Genomic DNA, 19,766 nt, shown 5'->3' with positions numbered 1-19,766 from the left:
GTAATGGCCAAGCTTGTTTGCTTTCTTTGGGGATGTTTATTTAATATCTCTTCACTAATGAGTCAGGCTTTTTCTATGATCCACAAGGCATCAATATTGCATGTGCTCAGAGACCTGAAGGCTAAGAAATACATGGATGCTAAGCACTGCGTATTTCAAGTGGCAAGAGTTTTGTTAACAGCAACAGCTAAACAAGCCAGGGAACAGCCTGAACTTCTGGAGTCAAAGTGAGATCAAAGCACACAAAGGTTAATTGGCAAAATGCCACAGGAGCCATTTTGCAGTGGGAATTTATGATTTACAAGTGTACCAGGAAAAGACTGCTTTAATCACTAGATTATGCTAAGTACTTACCAAATTTAATACAGTAAACCACTATTTTTTTCCTACTTCAGCATCAGAAAGCTTCCCTTCTTAAATATAGAAACATATAATCAGATTCTTATCAAATGGTTTTCCCCTCCTTCCCCAAGAAGAGCATTAATATTATAAATAAACCCATCAAGATCTCTGAGAAAGGGCTGCAGAGGATGGGGAGAAGTTCTACCTCTTCCTCCCTGTCCCTATCCTGTTTTGTGCGTCCCACAACTATTTGCTTGGAGGCACTTGTCCCATTTGCCTGTGCTGCCCTCTGGGTTGTTTTCTCCATGACTTGGAGTTGTCCTGTGGGCACAGAAATCCCCTGATGCCCTTCCAAGTAGCCCTGTGTACCTCAATTGCCCAGCATGCTCCTTGGACAACAACTTTGCCAAAACAAGGGGGGAGGGGATGCTGAGGAACCCCAGAATCACATGTTCCTGGTGGCAAGGACATGCCACCCAGAGGGTCACCCCACAGCCAAGGGACGCTGCTGCAGGAGCAAGGCAGCAACCCTGGCTCACCACCTCCCAAAGACAGCATGTTAAAAATTCCATTGTGAGCTTAAATGTTATTCATAGACACCATCAATTACAGAGACCCTAAATGCATTGAATAAAAATCCATTTAAAGATCAGTGCTCTTCAAGACTCCTAAAAACAGCTCAAAAAGATGATATCACTATAACCCTCTCCTGAATTTCATGGTTTCAAGTAGATCTCTGATGCTCAGCAGGGTTTGGTTCACACTGAGGCTCAGCGCCTGACACCGGTATCCATCAAAGAGCAGAACAGAGACAGCAGGAAGCAAGCTCAGACTGACCTTTTCTGTTACAGGGAACAGGGCTCACAATTCCCTTACCTTCACAAAACAAGATTCAGCGGCATAACATCAGTACAGAATTAGTGTAGAATAAACTAAAAATCAGTCTCACAACCTTCAGGATTGGTAAAAATCAAAAGACAGCACAGGAACAGAGCCCTATCTCTAAGCCAAGGCAAACAGCTGACCTCTTGCTCCGTTTTTAAACTCCAACCTGCCCCTCCTTGTCTTTGACCATAACTGGGCACAGCTGGGCGCCCGCCGCTTGCCTCCAGCCGGGGGGAGGCTGAGGCAACAAACAGAAAACATATGTGAGCTACAGCCCTTGCTAAATGAGCTGTACGCAGTATTTTTCATTCTCGGTGTGGTGGCATTTGAGGCAGTTGTTGGAGTGCTCACAGGGGTGCAGTTTCTTTGGCTAAAGCTGGCTTTTTGGTCATCTGAACCTAATTTACACAGCTGTAGCAGATGTCCCAGAGCCAAGGACACAGGGATAGCAGCAGGCAGTGCCAGTATACCAGCAATATGATAGGCACAGTACCTCAGTCGTCAGTGGATACATATATTGTTATCCTGATTTTGACTCTCAGGTCTAAAATGAGTTATTTAAAGTTATTTAACCTCTTGAGTTTGGGTTTCCCTGGCTACTTATGTTTTTATTTGTGTTTACCAATTCGTCAGTGCTGCGTGCAAAAATAAGATAGCGCTTACAGGCTATTCTCAAGAGAAGAAGCATTTTTCATTCTGAGTTTTACTGGAGCAATGGTACTAGAAGCAGTAATAAGGCATAAGTTGCAGTAATGCTGCTTATTCCCTTCATAACTAACCTACAAGCGTGGAGGAATATTAAGTACCATGTAGGTCACTGATTTTCTTATTCATGCAAAATCTCCACTGCAAGTTTAAGCAATGCCCATACCTATCATGCAACAGGGTAAGCTGTGATGCAGTTTGCTTTTTCTTCATTAATGTCATTTGTTTCTATCCCTTACTCAACCCCTCTTTTTTTCTTTCTTTTTTCTTTCTTTTTTCTTTTTTTTTTTTTTTTTTTTAACTGTTCTGCAGAAAGTCAAACCACAGTCACCTTTCTTCTACAAACAAATCCAATTAGTTAAGATTGTGGATGGATTAAGATTTAAGACTCCTCAGAGATGCCTGGATGGAAACCCTCTAGGTTAGCTAGTTCTTATTCAAAAACACACAAACAAGGATGGAGGACAGCACCACATTTAACTTGGGGACTGGTGGGTGGAAACCACCAGATAATTAAAGATCTCTCTTTATCACCCTTGAAAAGGGTGGATCAGATAAGCCAGGATATGACCCATTACCGACAAGGACAGGTATGTAGGTCACTGTGTCACATGGAAAGACGCAGAGCAGAACCCGAGCAGCAGCCTGCACGCAGTGGCCCAGATCAAAGCAGAAACTGGGGACACCTTCAGAAAGAGCTCTGGCCATGGATTGGGGAACAGCAGAACAAAGAAAAGCACCATGCCCAATTCTCTTTTCCCTCTGGATAGACAGATTGCCATCTTGGCTGCTGTCAGGAGATAGCTGATGAAAAAAATCAAACCCTTTAGTGAAGAATTCCTAGGATTTTTTATGGCCAGAAATAGGGAGAGTAAACAGGTGCAGGGAGTATGCAAACAGCTGCACGTGCAGCACGAGTGACTTCTGCTTGGTCCCACTCTTCCTGGAGTTCTTTCATCCAGAAAAACTGTCAAAGCGAGGAGAAGGGAACAAGGATTTCTCTCCTAAGGCACGGAACACAAATGAGGCAGATGGCAGGATTGATACAAAGGTTTCAGGCATTCAGTTTTTGGGAACAGGTTAGGAGAGATCTGAATCCAGCTTCAGCAGGGTGAGCCATCAACTAGTCTGCAGCTCTGGCTGAACAGCTGCTATTGCTCTTGGAAATAAATTTGCCAGCATATAGGTGCCAATAAAGTCCAATGCCAACATGGTCAGTTAAGACTGATGGCATGAGATCATCCTGGAGCACCAGCTACCCAGCAGGAGTCAGTAAGGGTAGAAATGCTGACAACCACTTCTCCACTGCTTTCTAGTGATGCCTGTTTAGGTCCATGTGACTCCAGAAGACACCATGCTTGTCACCTGCCGGGCAGTTCCCTTGATTATATGGTGTTGCACAGCAACGGGATATGACTGTTTCCCTGGATCAAGACATGGGTATTTCAGGACACAGTATTTTAGATAACTGTTTACACAGTCACAGCTGGCTGCAGTAAAGTCATCAAGTGTTTCTGAGGTTACTTAGTACTGCAGGAAAACTGAACAAGAATCTGCCTGAGCTCCTTCACCATGGCCTCTGTCCCAAAGGGTGCCACAAACCCATGAAAGTGGCAAAGGCTCAGCACTGCAGCAGAAGCTACTTTGGGTGCTAGCAACTTAAATTTTGGCAGCCTTTGGTCTAAACAGCTTGAATATTGGGGGAGAATCGTAACACTGCAGAAGTCTCTTTTATGATGAGGGAGATTAAACACTGGAGCAGGTTGCCCAGAGAGATGGTAGAGGCCACACCCCTGGACACATCCAAGGCTGGCTTGGACAGGGCTCTGAACAGCCTGATCTGGATAGAGATTTATCTGTTCATTGCAAGGGGGTTGGACTAGATGACCTTTAAAGGTCCCATCCAACCCAAAGACCTCAATTGCACCAGCTATTCTGCCCTCATCAGAAAGGTACTGTTGCACTCTCTACTTCTGCTGCTACCAGCTCTGAGCAGAATGGTGCCAGTTTAGCAAGAATATCTGCCACCAACAGAGCTTATTGGAGGATAAGACCTATCTTGTGTGAATGCTGAGTTGGGAATGCATTTTCTTTTCACACTGTAATAAATCTGAATGTTGCAACCCCCTGGAAAATAATTGTTTAGGGTTGATCATAATGCAGAAACAATTTTTTTGAGTCTGCCTATGGAGTTTTTGTGTCTTCATGAAAACAAACATTTCATAGGGAAGAAAGAAATTTATTCTAAAAAGTCCCCAAAAGTGAAAGCGAGACACTTCACCACCATCCAAACTTTGCAAAACATGAATTTCTGTAGAACTGTATTTTTTTACTGGCCTGCTATAGCTATAATTGGTTATTGTTTTCCTGTCCAATTCTAATCAGCATAGCAATATCCAACAAGGTGTGTTGAAAAACGACATGGTATTATATGGGCAAAAATGTACTTATAATGTATTTGTAATGACAAAAGAGTGAGGTTGGTAAATGTAGTTTATTTCACTCTGTGGGAATGGTATGAGAGATCTGCAAAAGGCTGGTGGGCACCAGGTGAGCCTATGCTAAAAGAACTGCAGGAAGAGCTGTACCATCAAATCTCTTCTAGGAAGCAGTAGGCAATGTGAAAATATTAGATTAGGGGCAGAGTGGTCATTTCAAACAACTTTGCATTTTAAATTGGCCAGCAAGCAGAAGGTTGAGAGAGACCACGAACACAAAACTGGGTTCCAGTATTAGCCAGTCAAATTCTGAACTGATGTCAGGAACACGGTGATGATTATATCATGAATTTCACAATATTTGGTGCAGATTCCTACAGCTCTTGCTCCTGCAAATCTGTAATTACATGAACATTCCTATTCCCATTTAAACGTAAAAAATATTTCCAGCCTTGAAAGTTTAGAAAACATTAACCAAGCACTCCAAACCAAAAAACATAAATAAAAAAGCACATCAAACTAATTATTAAATTCCCCCAAACTCAGGGTTTTCAAGCACACATCTCATGCTGTGTGATGGTCTGAGTTGAGCTGGTAGTGCTGGCTGCTCAACTGGAGAAAATTTGATTTTCTTGAGGGGAAGGTGACTAAGAGCAGGTATCTGTTTTTAAAGATAAGAGGCTAAAATACAGTGGCTGTGTGGTTGGTAGGAAGGAATAGCTGTAGTTCTCATGTGGCTTTTTTTTGTGTGTTTAAGGGATGGAGCTAGGAGAAAGACTAAAAGTGGATACTAGCTTTCATGACAATCTTTACTTGCTCCCTATCTTTTTCATATATTTCTTACATGACACTACAGAAGTTTTTGGACACCTGGGAAATGCATCACTAACTGAGATATATATACACATATCCATGTGTGCATATATTCACATATATGTATATGTGTACTTTAAATGTCTGCAACCCTTTAGTCACCTAGGCCCTTGTACGAAGCAAGAGCCACAACATGCAGGAGGTAAAAATAGGAATGTAGCTGCCGCAAATTCATCTTTAATCCTCATTTAATTACACAGGCCAGTGGGGCCTTAACGCTGAGACAGCTCTGTGCTGCAGAGAGCTCCAGCACGTGTAAAGGGAGCAGCAGCACTGGATGACACAGGACCGTGGAGGACAGACAGAGTGTGAAGTGAAGGCTGTAATTAGGAAACCACTATATTGTGAAGCAGGCAGCCTAATGAAAGCAGCTGATGAAACCAGCTGACTGCATCTATATTGACAAGAGCCTGATAGCATCATTAATATCTGTTATCATTTTCCCCCCCACCCCAGCACATCTCTGAATGTATAGGGTGAGGTAACCTCCCACACCATAATGACCAAAATCCTTAGAGAATTGCTATGCTGAGAATTGCCCTGAATTTCTGTGTTGTGATGGCCACTATGTTGGGTATGGGGGGGAGAATTTAATCTCTGGGCCCACCTATGGCAAACAGCCAAGAAAGGATGGCTGCATCCTACTCCTGCTTCACACATGCTCCCTCATGTGTGAAGGACATGGAGGAAATACAGAAAATACAACTAGGCAGTGATAGATGCAGAGGAGTAGACTATGCTCAATCCCAGCAGAAGGATAACAACAAATGCAAGGCACTTCCACAGAGCTCTTCCTCATCAGGCTTAAAATGCTCCTCACTCACTTTAGTGAGTTCATCACTCCTGGCTCTTCTGAGAGGGTGTCAGAGTGCAATGACCCATTGTCCTCTCAGGAAGACTGGGGCAGAGGAAGAGAGCAAGGTGCTTCTTTGAGGCCTGACACATGAACAGAAAATGAGTCTGCTATTTTTCAGTGCTTAATTCTGAGAAATTTAGCTTATATGCCTCAAGAAGACCTTTGGAGATTCCTGGCTGATCTGTCCCTTGCATCTGGTACCCTATACTTTTTTCGTCCCTGAAAGCATTTTGTGCAGTTTGGCTTGGAGAAGCTGACAGGTTCTCTGTGTATGCTGATGGACTAGTCCCCTGCTTCTCAGTTTAGCTGTTAATGCAAGTGGAAATACATCCAGGAAGAAGCTTGCCCTTTTGCTGCCCTTGATGCACCTAGATTGAGCCTACAGGATTTTGAGTCTCCAGAGCTCTCCGTCTAGCAGCTTGTGAAAACATTCTGAATTTACTACCCTTTTATCCAGCAAAGAAAATAAATCTTCCTTGCCATAAATGCTAATGTTGGTGCACTGAGAAATCCAAAGGGAGGCTGCAGAGGGAGAGAGAAACATTCCCCATGCAATGATTAAAGTGCCAGTTCATGAAAGCTGACGTCAGCGAGTGCTTTCAGGGTGGCAGAGCGTTTTGCATTTATCCTTTCCTTGTTTGTGCTCCATCTGGATGGGCTCCAGTGGAAAAAAAAAAAAGAGGGAAAAGGAGAAGCTAATGCCTTTCTAATACACTTCTGAATTCCTTCGGTTTCACACAGGGAGCAGGCTCTGAAACATCTAACTTCTGCTTGCCCAGTTCAGTGAGATAAAAGAAACCGAAGGCAGCTGGAGCTTGGGCCAAACTAAATCATAATTAGATTACCATAGCAAACAGTCAGCTGGGGCAGCTCAAAGGAAGACCAAAGGAGGGCACATGGGTAAATAACATCTTCTTAGGATTTGATAACTTGCAGGGACAACCCTGTTTCCCATCAATAAGATTCACCTCAACCCACAACTGTTTAATATAAAGTTATGATGTTTCAAAACTCAAAAAAGCTACAGGTTTCTGCCAAAAATGGTCTGGTGGGAAGACACCCAAAAGCAGTTCCCCAACTCCATGGTTGGGGTAGAGGATAAGCACAGACAGTACCAGGCTTCCTATTGAAGCAGATTCCCCTTCCCCAGGATTGAGCAGCACAGGGAATGCCACAAACTCCCTCTTTCCATGACTTTTATGTTATTTCTAAGCTGCGGTTGGAGTCAGTGGGAAAGGCTAACCAATCACTGTGGTCACACACATGCTCCAACTGCTCCAACAATTACACTGCAGGGTTTCTTGCTGGAGATGGCTACTGATAATTTGGTTTTACAACTACAAACTGGTACTGTCATGCAGCAGGGATGGTGATTGCGCACAACAGTGGTTTTGGTCTGTGGTCACTCTCTTAGCTAGCAAAATTACTCGGTAGAGACAGCTCATGTTGATCAATACTGGAGTTAGTTTGGCAGTGAAATGGCCCTTAAACACTGAAATAACAGCTTTGCATTTACTGGAACTATTCAAAAGAAACAACTTTTCCTCCTCCTCAGACATGATGATGATTTAGTGTTAGTTCCCGTTTCAAAAGTCAGGATGGCAGTATAAACAAATCAAAAGGTTCCAAATCAGCAGTATTTTTCAACTATATGCTTTCAACTGGAAAATAAGTCAAAAGGCAAACATCCTGCATTGTTAAATATTCTGAAACTAAAGAGCCTTTGAAATAACATTCTGAAATGAAAACTTTCACTTTAGGTCCACTTTTCCCCATCATTTTTCTTTCATCAAATAAAAAATGACAGACCAACAGCACAATAAAAAATTTCCACTTCATGAACCTAATTTCTTCTCAATAGCATCCACTTTTTTCTGTTCTGGAGGACATACCACCACCATGTAAACAGATCTGAGATCGGATCCCTGAAAATCCTGACCCTTCCTGCTCTACTCAGTGTGCAAGGATCCCTTCAGAGCTTAGTGCAACCTGCAGCCTTGCACCTTGCAGGCTGGAGGTGGAACCCAGTCAGCTAATTACTGGGTGTGGAATGCAAGCGGGAGCACGATGGGAGGGCAGTGAACTTCCCTGTCGTCTCCATTCCCCACCCCGCCATCCTCACGGCCCGGGCTGCCACCACAGCGCTGCCAAGCGCTCAGTGTCTCTGCGTGTAAATGGAGCATGGGGCGGACCCGATACTCAGTGGAGTTCGCTGCTCCCCACCCCTCTCTCCCCCCTGGAACAAGCTGCCAATATTTTGCCGTATTTGCATTCAATCTAAGGCGAAAAACAGGCGTCAAGCTGGCAGAGCCACCAGTTGCTCCGTGTTAGTGATTGAGTGATAAATTGTGCAGTGGTTACACAACTGGGCTGTGTCTGTGGAGCCAGGACTGCTGGGTTTAATCTCCTGCTCAGTCACTGACTCACCACGTAGCCTGGAGAACATCATTTCACCTCTGCACATAAATTTCATCATCTTTAGTTGGGGGGTAATAAGGCTATCCCACAGGAATGTTAGGACACACAAATTACCCTCATAAATATTTGTGAAATTCTCTAGATGATGCTTCGGCAAATGCATTAAGTTTTTTGTTGTTGAATAAGCAACAGCCAGAGGAATGTCCTAATTGTCAGGCTGGCTTATTTACTCACCTTGTACCAGAGATTTCTGGTAGCTCTGGCAAAAGGGTATCTCAGGTAGGGGAAAGGGTGAAGAGATTGTTTGGCTACTGCAGTAGGAGCAGCAGCAGGAAAAGGTCAGCTCCCGCCACAAAAACAAGTACGTGATAGATAAATGTTATGTCAAAGGCTAAGTGGCATTGGTGGCATTTTCAGCTCAGATGCACAAGCAGCTTATGCAGATGACACAGTGATGCAATACGTGTGTCTAATCCTGTTAAAAATGTTCCACAAAGTCCCACGTCATTTCTCCAGAGTACACGCTGAACTCTGGGTTTAGACTTTCAAAGCAGTTAGATACCTGAAGTTCTGCTTTTGTGCCTTCCCGGAGGTGTTATTTTTGTTGCCTACAGTGAGCATCTCACTGTCTGTCCTCCACCTGAGGCTGTCTGGGAAGCACAGCCTGGGTGTGTCAGCGCCTCTGATCTCCAGAGGGTCTGGGATGAATACTCAGGGACACTATATGATTCATACAGTCACTCAGTTTGGCTGTGGGATGTTTAGTAGCTGCTGCAACCCAGGCCCTAGAGGCTGTACTTGCAGACAGGCAAGGTTTCTGAGGGTTCCAAAGTCTATGTTGAAGTAATATAAGATGGTTGCTGAGACAGCTAAGGAGAGAGAGAACCTAGAAACTTTCAGAAGATGCAACCTTGATTTTTGTTGTCTAATCCATCCCAGCTGTGTCCTCCCCACTTACTCCTAACTCCTGTGTTTTACTTTGGTCTGAAAGCTGATTCAGAGGATACCTGTGGGCAACCTGTGGGTAAATCCTACCTGTGTAGGTAAATCCCTCATGGGTGGAGAGCTGCTGAACCAGGCAATTCCCGTGTCTTTAACCAGTGCAAGAACACAGAAAGTACCTTCTGCCTCATCCACCCACTGTGAAGCCCTTACACAAGGCCCAGCTTCCCTGCCGTTGTTAAATTGAGCCACTGCTGAGCAACCCTGGCTGCTGTTTCATGTTGGGGATTATCTCCTATCACTGCCTAAGCCCATTGGGGCCCTCAGGTGGTGCTTTGTGTCACCTAAGCAACACAAATGGTAGCTAAAGGGTTTTCCTCCATAGCTAGTTTTTAACACCAAAAGGAATTTTTATAAAATCTTTGATGGTTATGATAGAGATACTTTGAAGGTATCACGCCCCTTTTCTTCATAGCCAGAATAATTTTACACCAGTGAGAAAGCACTCTTAGATGTTTGGAAGCAGCTGGTTTCTCCAGCTGAAATAACTCACTCCAGGGTCAGCAGCAGGAATTCCTGACTGCCTCTCATGGAACCATGTCCCTGCAGCACCCCTAGTCCAAAGGGACTATTAAATCCTTCTTGTAGGGAAGAAGAAGGCCTGGAAACTACAAACACTCTACAATAGAAACACATTCATGGATCCCATACTTCATCCAACAGAGGACATTAGCACATTTCCATACCCAGCTTCTACCAATCCTGCTGAAGGCCTGCAATTAGGGAAAACCCACACAGTTCAGCAAACGACATTTTCTCAGTGAACTTAATGTAGTTATGACTTCATCATGAGTGACAGTTTCATAGGTCACAGAAATGGAAAGACATAAGGAAACTTCCTGTAGCCTGTGAGTAGTTCCAGCCACCCCTTAAATAAGCTCACCTGTGTTTAATTTGATTTATTTTCTAAAACTGCTCAAGCCCTGTGCTTTTCTGTCTTTTCCCTTGGGGTACTGTTGTCTCCAGTGGTCAAAACCAGAACAATTTTTCATTTGTGCTGTAATGGTCATCAAAAGCAGCTAAAGTTAATAATTTTCAAAATGAGTAGGAGAAATCTACCATTCTCAGAAAGACAGTGAAACATCTGATGTCCACCAAAGTTAAGTGGTGGCAAGGACAGGTAAATGGAAGATACTCAGCATGTGATAAGCTAAAATGTGCCAGACTTTCTTTCTCCTTCTTCCACCTCCCCCTTTTTAGATACAGACTCCTGGACTCCTGCTAGAGATGCTTCTCAGGCCCTGATTGAGCAAACTGGGTCCTTGGAACAGAATTAGTTTTAACACAATAGTTCACAGGAGCATGCTTCCCTGTTGTGCTCAAGGATCCATGATATCCAGAAAACTTGTTTTATTTAATTAATATATGAACTACTTTATGGATAGAATTTTTGTCCTACTGGTCCCAAAATCCCCGATACCTTCCTTCTAAAAAAAAAAAAAAAAGGTGGGGGGAGGGCAGGAAGAGCAAGCATTGCAAACCTATGATCCTCCAATAGCAATTCTTTAAATACTCCGGGGAGCATGAATCACAAAAATGAAGAGTTGTAAAAATCCAGAGCTTTTCCTTTCTTTAGGTGGGGTGGTTTCAGCTCAACAGTTTAGCTAAATATCCCTCAAAGTAACAAAATTCTTGCCCAGATGTCCCAGGCTATCACATACTGCCTAGCCGTTAAAATGACATCATTTGTCATTAGCACATCTCACCACCTAGAAGATGGTGGGAGGAAACATTTAGCAGTCTCCAAAGCCATGCAAAATTCTCTGCAGTTGTTTTTTCTGAACTTTCCCGCTCTTCCCTAAGTTCACTGAGCACCTAAACTGGACTTCGAGGCAAACTGACCCTAGACCTTTCAAAGCAGGATGCAGGCACTGTACCATGATGAAAGGAATGTCCCTCAGCAGTAACAAAGAAGGCCAGAATTTAAACTCCAGAACTGCTGAAGCTGCAGGCAAATGTTTGTCAACACTTGTCAGGCTTCATCTCTTCCCTGTTTGAAGAACAGATTATTTCTCAAGACCAGGGAACACTGTAACATTTACTCCCAATGTCCTTCTCGACAACCTGAGCTGTTGGCCAGTAGCCACAAAGGTCCTTTGGACTGTGGCCACTCATGCAGGCTGAGCTGTGGCTCTTCTCCAGAGGGAGCATTCATAAAGGCTGTTTTCTCAAGGTGTTAGACAATCACTTCATACAGAAGAGGTGCTTTTCAGTGGTGGGCAAGACCACCATTGGTCAAAACAAAATTCTTGGCTAAAATGGCAACCAATTCATCCATTTTTCCATACGGAGTTGAAGTTCCTTCTAAGCCTCTCTTCTTTTGTGCTTCAGTAGGCAATCTGTCTATTCTGCATCCACTGAGGCAAAATGCCATAAGGGCATTTGAAACCAAGGGCATGTCATTACAGAAAAAAAAAGAGGGATGGACAACTGACAGGTAAGATTACTGCCTGATTTAATGTAATACTGAATGCAAAGTATCCAGACCTAATCAGTTGTCATTCATTCCAGATTAATGTTACCTCTGCTTAATAAGCATGGAGGGAATGTTCAGCAGTAACATCTTCACAGAAATAATTTTGCTCCTGGAACAGCTGCAAACTGCACAATTCTTGAGTTATTTTTTTTAATGCCGGTGCAGTTCATCACTTACTTTAGTCTACAGAAGAAAGATGCCAGAAGATACTTCCATAGACTAAATAAGAAACCTGCCAGTTCCTGCTCCAGCTCCTGCATTCAAGCTACACCAAAACTACAGAAAGTAGGGGAAGTCTCCTGTTGCATTAGCAGAACAGAGCCAATATAACTTAAGCTTGATGGTTTCCCAAAAGCATCAGTAATGGCAGCATTCCTTACAGGGCTAAATGCCACAGGGAAGTGCACTCCAAAGCAGAATCACCCAGGCTCCTGCACAAGAATTATTTCCACTCTAGAATCCTTCAGGATTCTAAGAACCATGCTAAGAACCATCTTTCCTCTCACTTCCCAACTGGCTGCACGTCTTAAAATTTAGAACAGAGTTTATCATCCTAAGTAAGAAAAGGGGATGTTTAGTTATTCTAGCAGGTGGCACAAACATGAAACCCAAGAAGTGCTTGTACCCATCTCTAGGCAGGACAAGCCTGATGTGAGAGGCTGCAGCATTTTGTGACTCTAATTCATGCTCCAGGACTCCCATGCCACTTCCTGCATGCACACATGATTTGGAAAGGTAAATCAGCGCTGAACTACTGTTCTTGAGTTTCTTTGAGATACCTAGTACTGATGAAAGGCTCTGTAGAGAACTATTACCTTTTTACTTCTTCCCAAAACGAGAGTTGTATGAGCAGTGGCTATCAAAGTTCCCAGTAGGGAAGACGATCCACAAGAACAGCATTTAGGGATGAGAAGAGATAGTAGCCTTCGGATACTTGCTCTGGTTCCTCACATGAGCTTATGTTTCCCAATGTGTCTGAGGTGTAGGTGCTATGGAATAGACTTGAAATCTTGTCCCTTGGTTGGAGGCCATGTTTGCTTCCGTTTCCCAAGCTAAATAAATATCAGGTAGATGCTTAATGACCCACAGTGAAGACAGGGACAGGAAGAGCATCCCGTGCTGCACTGGAACAAGATGCAAGTGCTTCTGTTTTACATTCTAAATATATCCCCATTTTGTGCTGCCTGTAGAGGTCACAGACACACATCTGTGGGTAAGACGCAGGTAAATAAAAGTCCTACTGTTAATAGCCCTACCTTTGAGAGCAGATCAAAGAAGAGCTGAGAGCAACTACAGCCTCTGAATCCTGACTATGTAACTTGTACTCTGCCCAGCTCTTTTTACCTTAGCAAGGACAATGACAGGAGTGAAATGAGAAGAGGAGTCTGAACAGCTTCTGCGTGCATAATAGTAAATTTAGGAAACCCAGAACACTTTCTTCTTGGAAACATTATAATTTTCTACTCATTTGCATTTCTGGAATGGAAATGTAGTACACAACACAAAAAACTGCACCAGTGCAAATCTCACTTTGGCTTCAATAAAATTAAAATGTAAAGTATTTAACATAGAAAAAAAGAAATATTGGGAAACAAGATCATGTGGAACATGTGAACTATCTTTTGTACTAATAGATCATATGAATTGGCCTGCAGGTTTAAAACAAGGAAAATCCAATTTCCAAAAAGGATGATCTCTCAACTCCTGATCAGAATTTTTAAAGAAAACCAAACCAAACCAACCAAACCAAAAAGTGAAAAACAACTTTGCAAGCTCTTCTACAGATAATAGCTGTGGAGTGTCCAGCCTGGGAGACCTGAACTCAACAGAGGTCCTATAAGAAGGGTTAAGCCAAGGTGGCTTGCAGGTACCACATTTTTGTTTAGACCCCCTTACTACATGCTAGTGAGGAAATTCCTTCATCACAGGAAGGGTCATTCTGGAACCAGCTCCCAGAGACGGGAGGGCAGGAGGATACAGGACTGTCCCTGGGCTATTTAGCCCTGGAGGAGAAGTGACAGGTATGGCCCAGCTCCACATCCAATCCCAGATGGGAGGAGCCTGGAGTCCGAGGGGGTACAGAGCCTGCAGTTATTCTGATGCCTTAGCTTTTAACTTTTATATTTCTCAAATCCTGTACTGCTCTAGTGTGTAACTCTGAAGCTTCATACAGCCTGTTAGCTGCTGTTCTCTCATGCTGGTTAGACATGACAAACCCTCTCTGGGCCTCAACTCAAGGACACCGTGTTGTCCCCAGCCCCAAAATGCGTAAACTAAAGCCAGGGGTGGGGGGGGGGAGGGCAAACTTGGGGTAATTACATCATTAACTGAAATTATAATTGGAGAATTAACCCTGGTATGCAAATGAACCAAACTTAAAAAACTGTGAAGAACCTGTGACCCAGGGTCCATCTTGGGTGTGGTCTTTTGACTGCCCAGGCTGTACCTTTGAAGGCCCTTCAAATAAATACCTCCTTTTATTCTCTTAATCTTTAGCCTCTCTTTTCAGGCAGCCACTTCCAGGCATCAATTCTGTCAGGAATGCCATGTGGATCCAAGTTCCTCAGAAGCTAGCTTAAAGATGTTTCCATGGCATTGTGCTTGCCCATGTAGAATCACCTTAGCACCTTCAAAGCGATGGTCTTGCTGGAATCTAACACGTGAAATTGCAGCTGCTCTTTAGCTCACTTACACCTTACTATTGTGGAATACCAGGTTGCAATCACGGACTTGTCTCTAACATTTTAAATACAGGTTTATAAGAGAAAAGGACAGGTGCACAATTAAGAAGCCAAGATGTGTGAACAGGTGTTCTTGCTTTGTGCAATCGACATCCTGAGCAATATTCATGAAACAGGGAACTGGACCCCAGAATGAAAAAGCTTTTAACCCTTTGTCCTGGTTTCAGCTGGGATAGAGTTAGAATTTTTCATAATAGCTGGTTCCGTGCTGTGTTTAGGATTTAGTACAAGAATAATGTTGATAACAAATCAATATTTTAGTTGTTGCTAAGTAGTGCTTGCTCTAAACCAAGGACTTTCCAGTTTCCTGCGCTCTGACAGCACAAGAAGCTGGGAGAGAACATGGCCAGGATAGCTGACCTGAGCGGGCCAAAGGGATATTCCATGCCATAAAGTATCATGCTTACTATATAGACGGGGGGAAGACATCCAGGAGGGGCTGATTACTCACCAAGGATAGGCTGGGCATCAGTCAGCAGGTGATGAGCAATTTTATTGTGCAGTACTTGTTTTTCTTGAGTTTTATTCCTCTCTCTTTTTTGTTACTTCCCATTTCATTACAATTATTACATTTTACTTTATTTCAGTTATTAAAACTGTTCCTATCTCAACCCATGGGATTTACCTTTTTCCAGTTCTCCTCCTCATCCCACTGAAGGGTACTGAGGGGGATTGAGTGAGCAGGTGTGTGGTACTCAGTTGCCAGCTGATGTGAAACCACAGCAGACTTTGAACTTCATCCTCCACCCGACTGGTGTGCAGAAGATAACTCTACAGTACATTACTGATCAATGTTATTTGGCCCAAAAATCCCTGGGCAACCAAGAAGCTTCATTCATATCCAACAGGTTTTTCATTCTGCTGCTCTCTGTGTCGAGCCAGAGAGCACCCTTGTCAGAGAAAGATGTTTGCTCCACTTGTGTTACAGAGGGGTTGTTTTAAGGTTGTTTTCTGTGTCAGCCTTACGTTGGCGCTTCTTGGTTCTTCTTCGTGACACAACCCAGCCAAGTAAAGAACCCACCAGGACCCCAGCTACTGCAGTCACAATGACAGCCCAGTAGGGGACTGAAGATTCTGTTTTCTCCAAGTTGAGATCTGAATTTCCAAATCCACTATTTCTTCGCGTGGAGAGAAAAGGTTTCTCCTACAAAGGGAGAGCAAAGGCTTTACTGACCACAGACCACTCAATGTGGGCAGTATTACAACAATAGGCCACTGCCCATTCTTTAGACAATCTGCTCTTTTTGCCTTCTCTCTGTCTTAGCCCAAACATTCTCCTGCTCTATTTCCTGAAAATTCTGAGAACACATAATAGAAGCCACCTCATAATCAGGAGTGGTGGCATCTCTTCCCAATTTCCTTGCTGCAAATAACCAAATGGAAATACATAGACTCATTAGAACTGGCTTTCATGAGAGGCTTTACACTCCAGTGAGGATAAAGTTTTTTGTCTTAAATCTTAAGTAGATTTCCCTGTCTGTAACAAAACAAGAGTATATTTTAGCTGTTTGTAGCCCTCACAAAGATACTCTTTTAAAGAGCTTTACAAGTGTGAAAAAAGGAGAAGAATAGAGATAATCAATGGAGGGAGAACCTTGACCTTTACTTACAGGGTTTGGACACCTGAGTTTTGATCTGTCATGGGTAAAGTTGTTGTAAGTCTGCTTTTCACCAACTGGCTCCAGCTGAAGAAGAAAAAGCAATGTTAAACATAATGATGAATTTTTTATTCTCAGACTCTCTTGACTCAGACAGTTACACCTTCTTATCCAATCTTTTGGTGCTTGCAGTAACGAAGAAGTGTGGTAGAAGGAGCACAGGAAAGCTTGCAAACATTTTAACAGTCATGAACTGAAGACATTGACAATCTAATGTACTGGCTGCAGACTAACTCCCTCAGAAGCAAGGAATAGGATAAGTCTTTATTCCTTTTGCATTGCTCTGAATACAACATATTTTAAATGTTCCGCTAAAGTGAAGTAGTTCACTATTACACCCAGTTCTGCCATTACTCATCTCAACTGGCAGTATAAACCACAAAGGATAAAACCCACATGACAGATGTTAGACATATGACTTAGCACATTACTTAAAGAAAGATGCCTAGGTGTCACGGTGATGGGAGTTGCTTCAGAAATGACAGAGATAGCGAGAGAGGATGGGACAGCGCCAACCTTTGCAGTCTTCACTCAGACAAGAAATTCCCTGGGAGTTTTAGCTGAGGCTGGGTTCACAATCTTGCAAGAAGCGAGTTAAACAGAGCCTTTTATACTATCAGTTGTCAGCTAAGTTGCAATAGCTGACCACAGGCTCACCCCGAGCCCATTTCCAACTCAACATAAAATATGCCCAGGCTAATAGCAGGCAGTTGTGCTTGGCTAGGAGTGCACATACCACCGGTTGCCATAGTTAAGCTAACGAGTAGAGGCTTGCTCAGTCATGTTAATCGAAGTGTTTACAGCAGTTGTATGGACATGCCTGAAGTAATGACTTCAAGATTGGTCCACAGAGAACTGCAAAGTTGTCATCCAGCACCTCTGGGAATACAGCACAGAGGACAGCTGTTGCTTCTGCTGTTGTCCATAAAAGCATTTACTGTCCTCAAGAGATTAAAGTGTCAGCTGTATGCTGAAAAGAAACAATACAGCAACAAGCCCAACACAACAGGGAAAAAACTAATTCCATCTGTAAGATTCTCATATGGAAACACAGGGAATATTTTCTCTCTTTAGTTCATTTTTAATAAAAAATTTTTAAAAATAGAAAGAAGCTAGCAGAGACTGTAAAATAAAAAGATATGAACCACAGAAAAATATAACTAGGGAAGAGAAGAAAGCTAGCAAGTGAAGAGAAGATGAGAAGCAAAACAAGATGCCAAGTTTTGCTGATTGTTGTAGGGTCCTGATGGACTCTTTTATGACTCCTAATCACTTGGCCCACCCACCAGCTAATGCAGTGAAGACTGAATTTGGTCGTTTTTTTGTACCTTAAAGGGAACAACAGTTATTTGTATGATGCGTGGCTCATATCTTGCAGCATTCTGCCTGCAGGGCAACTGGTTATTTGTAGAAAATTGTAATTCTTCCCATGCCAGGGCACTTGGTAAGGATTCTGGCACAGAGCCCAGACAAAAGATGATAAAATATAAAATTCTGTAACCATACTTGCTTACTTCATCTCTATGCAATCTGTTCTTCAGGAGCATTAGCTTCTGAGCTTTGAAGATGACAGTATCCTCAAGTCCATGAGCATAGAGGACAAGTTCTGGAAGAAACCCACAGCTCCTCTAGAGCATGTGGCAAGCATGGAGGCAGAACACAAGCCAAAAACTCTGTCCATGTGTCTCTTCATCTTGGCCAAAGACCTGACAAGGTGGGTTTGGGACCAGTGGAAACCCCTTAAGATGCCAGAATCTTCTGACTTGAGAGAGCAGGAGCACACTTTGTTTTGCACGAAGCAAAAAGGGCAAAGAACATTACGGCAAAGGAGAGACTCCGTAAGCCATCCCAAACCCTGCATACCCACACAGTGGCCAGGCACAGTCTGGCCCTTGATGTGCACTGACAAGAATCCGTGTCATTTGGCCACAAGCCTGCAGCCTGCCGAGCTTTTCAGGGAACAGGGAAACAATACCGCCTTACAGTAAGCTTGCACAGCCTTGCCGTACAAGGACTGCGAGGGAAAAGCAGGGATGTGCCACAAGAACGAGATTTAAATAGTAAACAGTAACATCTTCAGTTGGCGTAGACTGACAGATCTCTATGGGAGGGAATAGCTGTGCTTTGCATCAGTAAGAACCCCATCCCTGCCACCTCAGTAGAAAGCTTTGTGTCGATATCCTTATACGCGTAGGAAATGAATGACAGTCTGGACAGAAAAAAACACTGGTGGCATAGGAAAAAAGACTGATGGTGATTCAGGAATGAGTAATGGCCAGTAGGAATACCACATGGCAACAGAAACCCAATTTAAGACCGCCATATGCCCAGGTACTGCCTCTTTTTTTTTTTTCTTGAAACCCTCAGCCATGCTCAATTTGAATTTTTCTACATTTTCCTGGAGTTTCTGGCCCACCATTAGCCCTGTTTAAACTAAGAAGCAGAGCGAAGTGTACCAGCCTGCTGTCACCTGGAGTCCCAGATAGGGAAGCCTGCTGGAACACAGGCAGATTTGCTGTGCATGCACAAATCAATTACTCTGAGCATGTGTGTACATTGTACATTCTATAACCCTGGACCTGCAGCTCATATGCCATACTGGGCAGCTGCACAGATTCCTGCCCTGAGTTTTCCAGTCCTTCTGCTCAAGCTCATTCTGGGGTATCCTGTAAGTTTCTTGTCTTGCTCAAACTTTTACTCGGATGGAAAAGAAATTCCCCTCCATTTATGCTTGTTTCTTGTACAAACAGGAACGCAGGAGTTCTGCTAGCACAATGTGTTTGGGTACTGGTGTTTACAAGACAAGGGGAGGAAATGTTGCTGTGGTATGAAAATGCCATAGTCTTCCTTCCAACATGGGGAAACATTTCTGAAAGCAACTGTGACCTTGGAGTTATCAAGTCTAGCATGTGCCTCTTACACCTTCTTCCAACACTATTTGAAAGCTATCATCTCCCCCAAAATGACAGATGGAATGTGATTACAAGCATCATACATTTAATTTCAGCCCCCCATTACTTTTAGTGACTCTACTAAAACTGCCTCAGATACAAGAGTGGGTGGTACAACATGTCCACACTATTAATGGCAGCAAAAATTCAGTCACATATACATTTTCCTAATAAAATACCTAATAGAATACACAGAAGAAGGGCAAGCTTATTGAATAGACATTTTCAGCAAACCTACAGAACTGAATGTTTAACTGTTCAGACTGACTTTTTGTTTTAATGCAAGTTATTTACCAAATCAGAAAGGAATTTTTCATTATATTAAGACTCTCAGGACTTCCCATTTTGAAAGACCAAAGGCTTACACTGTTTCATGCAACATGATCACTTTGGATTACGTTCCTAAGCAATGCAGAGTGAG

At 43.2% G+C, this 19,766-nt stretch overlaps 1 protein-coding gene across 1 annotated transcript in view; it reads right to left on the bottom strand.

Annotated features, from left to right (window-relative positions):
- Nucleotides 1-15,208: 15,208 nt before the first annotated feature.
- The window catches only part of PLB1 (phospholipase B1), a 78,519-nt gene continuing 73,961 nt past the window's right edge, over nucleotides 15,209-19,766 (bottom strand). Inside the window, exons 57-58 of the mRNA XM_048299612.1 lie at nucleotides 16,347-16,421; nucleotides 15,209-15,880 (exon numbers count right to left, since the gene is read on the bottom strand). Of these exons, the coding sequence (XP_048155569.1) occupies nucleotides 15,659-15,880; nucleotides 16,347-16,421 (297 nt within the window). The 3' untranslated portion in view covers nucleotides 15,209-15,658. The remainder of the gene's footprint in view (nucleotides 15,881-16,346; nucleotides 16,422-19,766) is intronic.

Source organism: Corvus hawaiiensis, chromosome 3, assembly GCF_020740725.1.
Source record: "Corvus hawaiiensis isolate bCorHaw1 chromosome 3, bCorHaw1.pri.cur, whole genome shotgun sequence".
NCBI classification, from domain to species: domain Eukaryota; kingdom Metazoa; phylum Chordata; class Aves; order Passeriformes; family Corvidae; genus Corvus; species Corvus hawaiiensis.
Note: the sequence above shows the minus strand (reverse complement) of the source record. Positions and strands in the feature narration are given on the sequence as shown.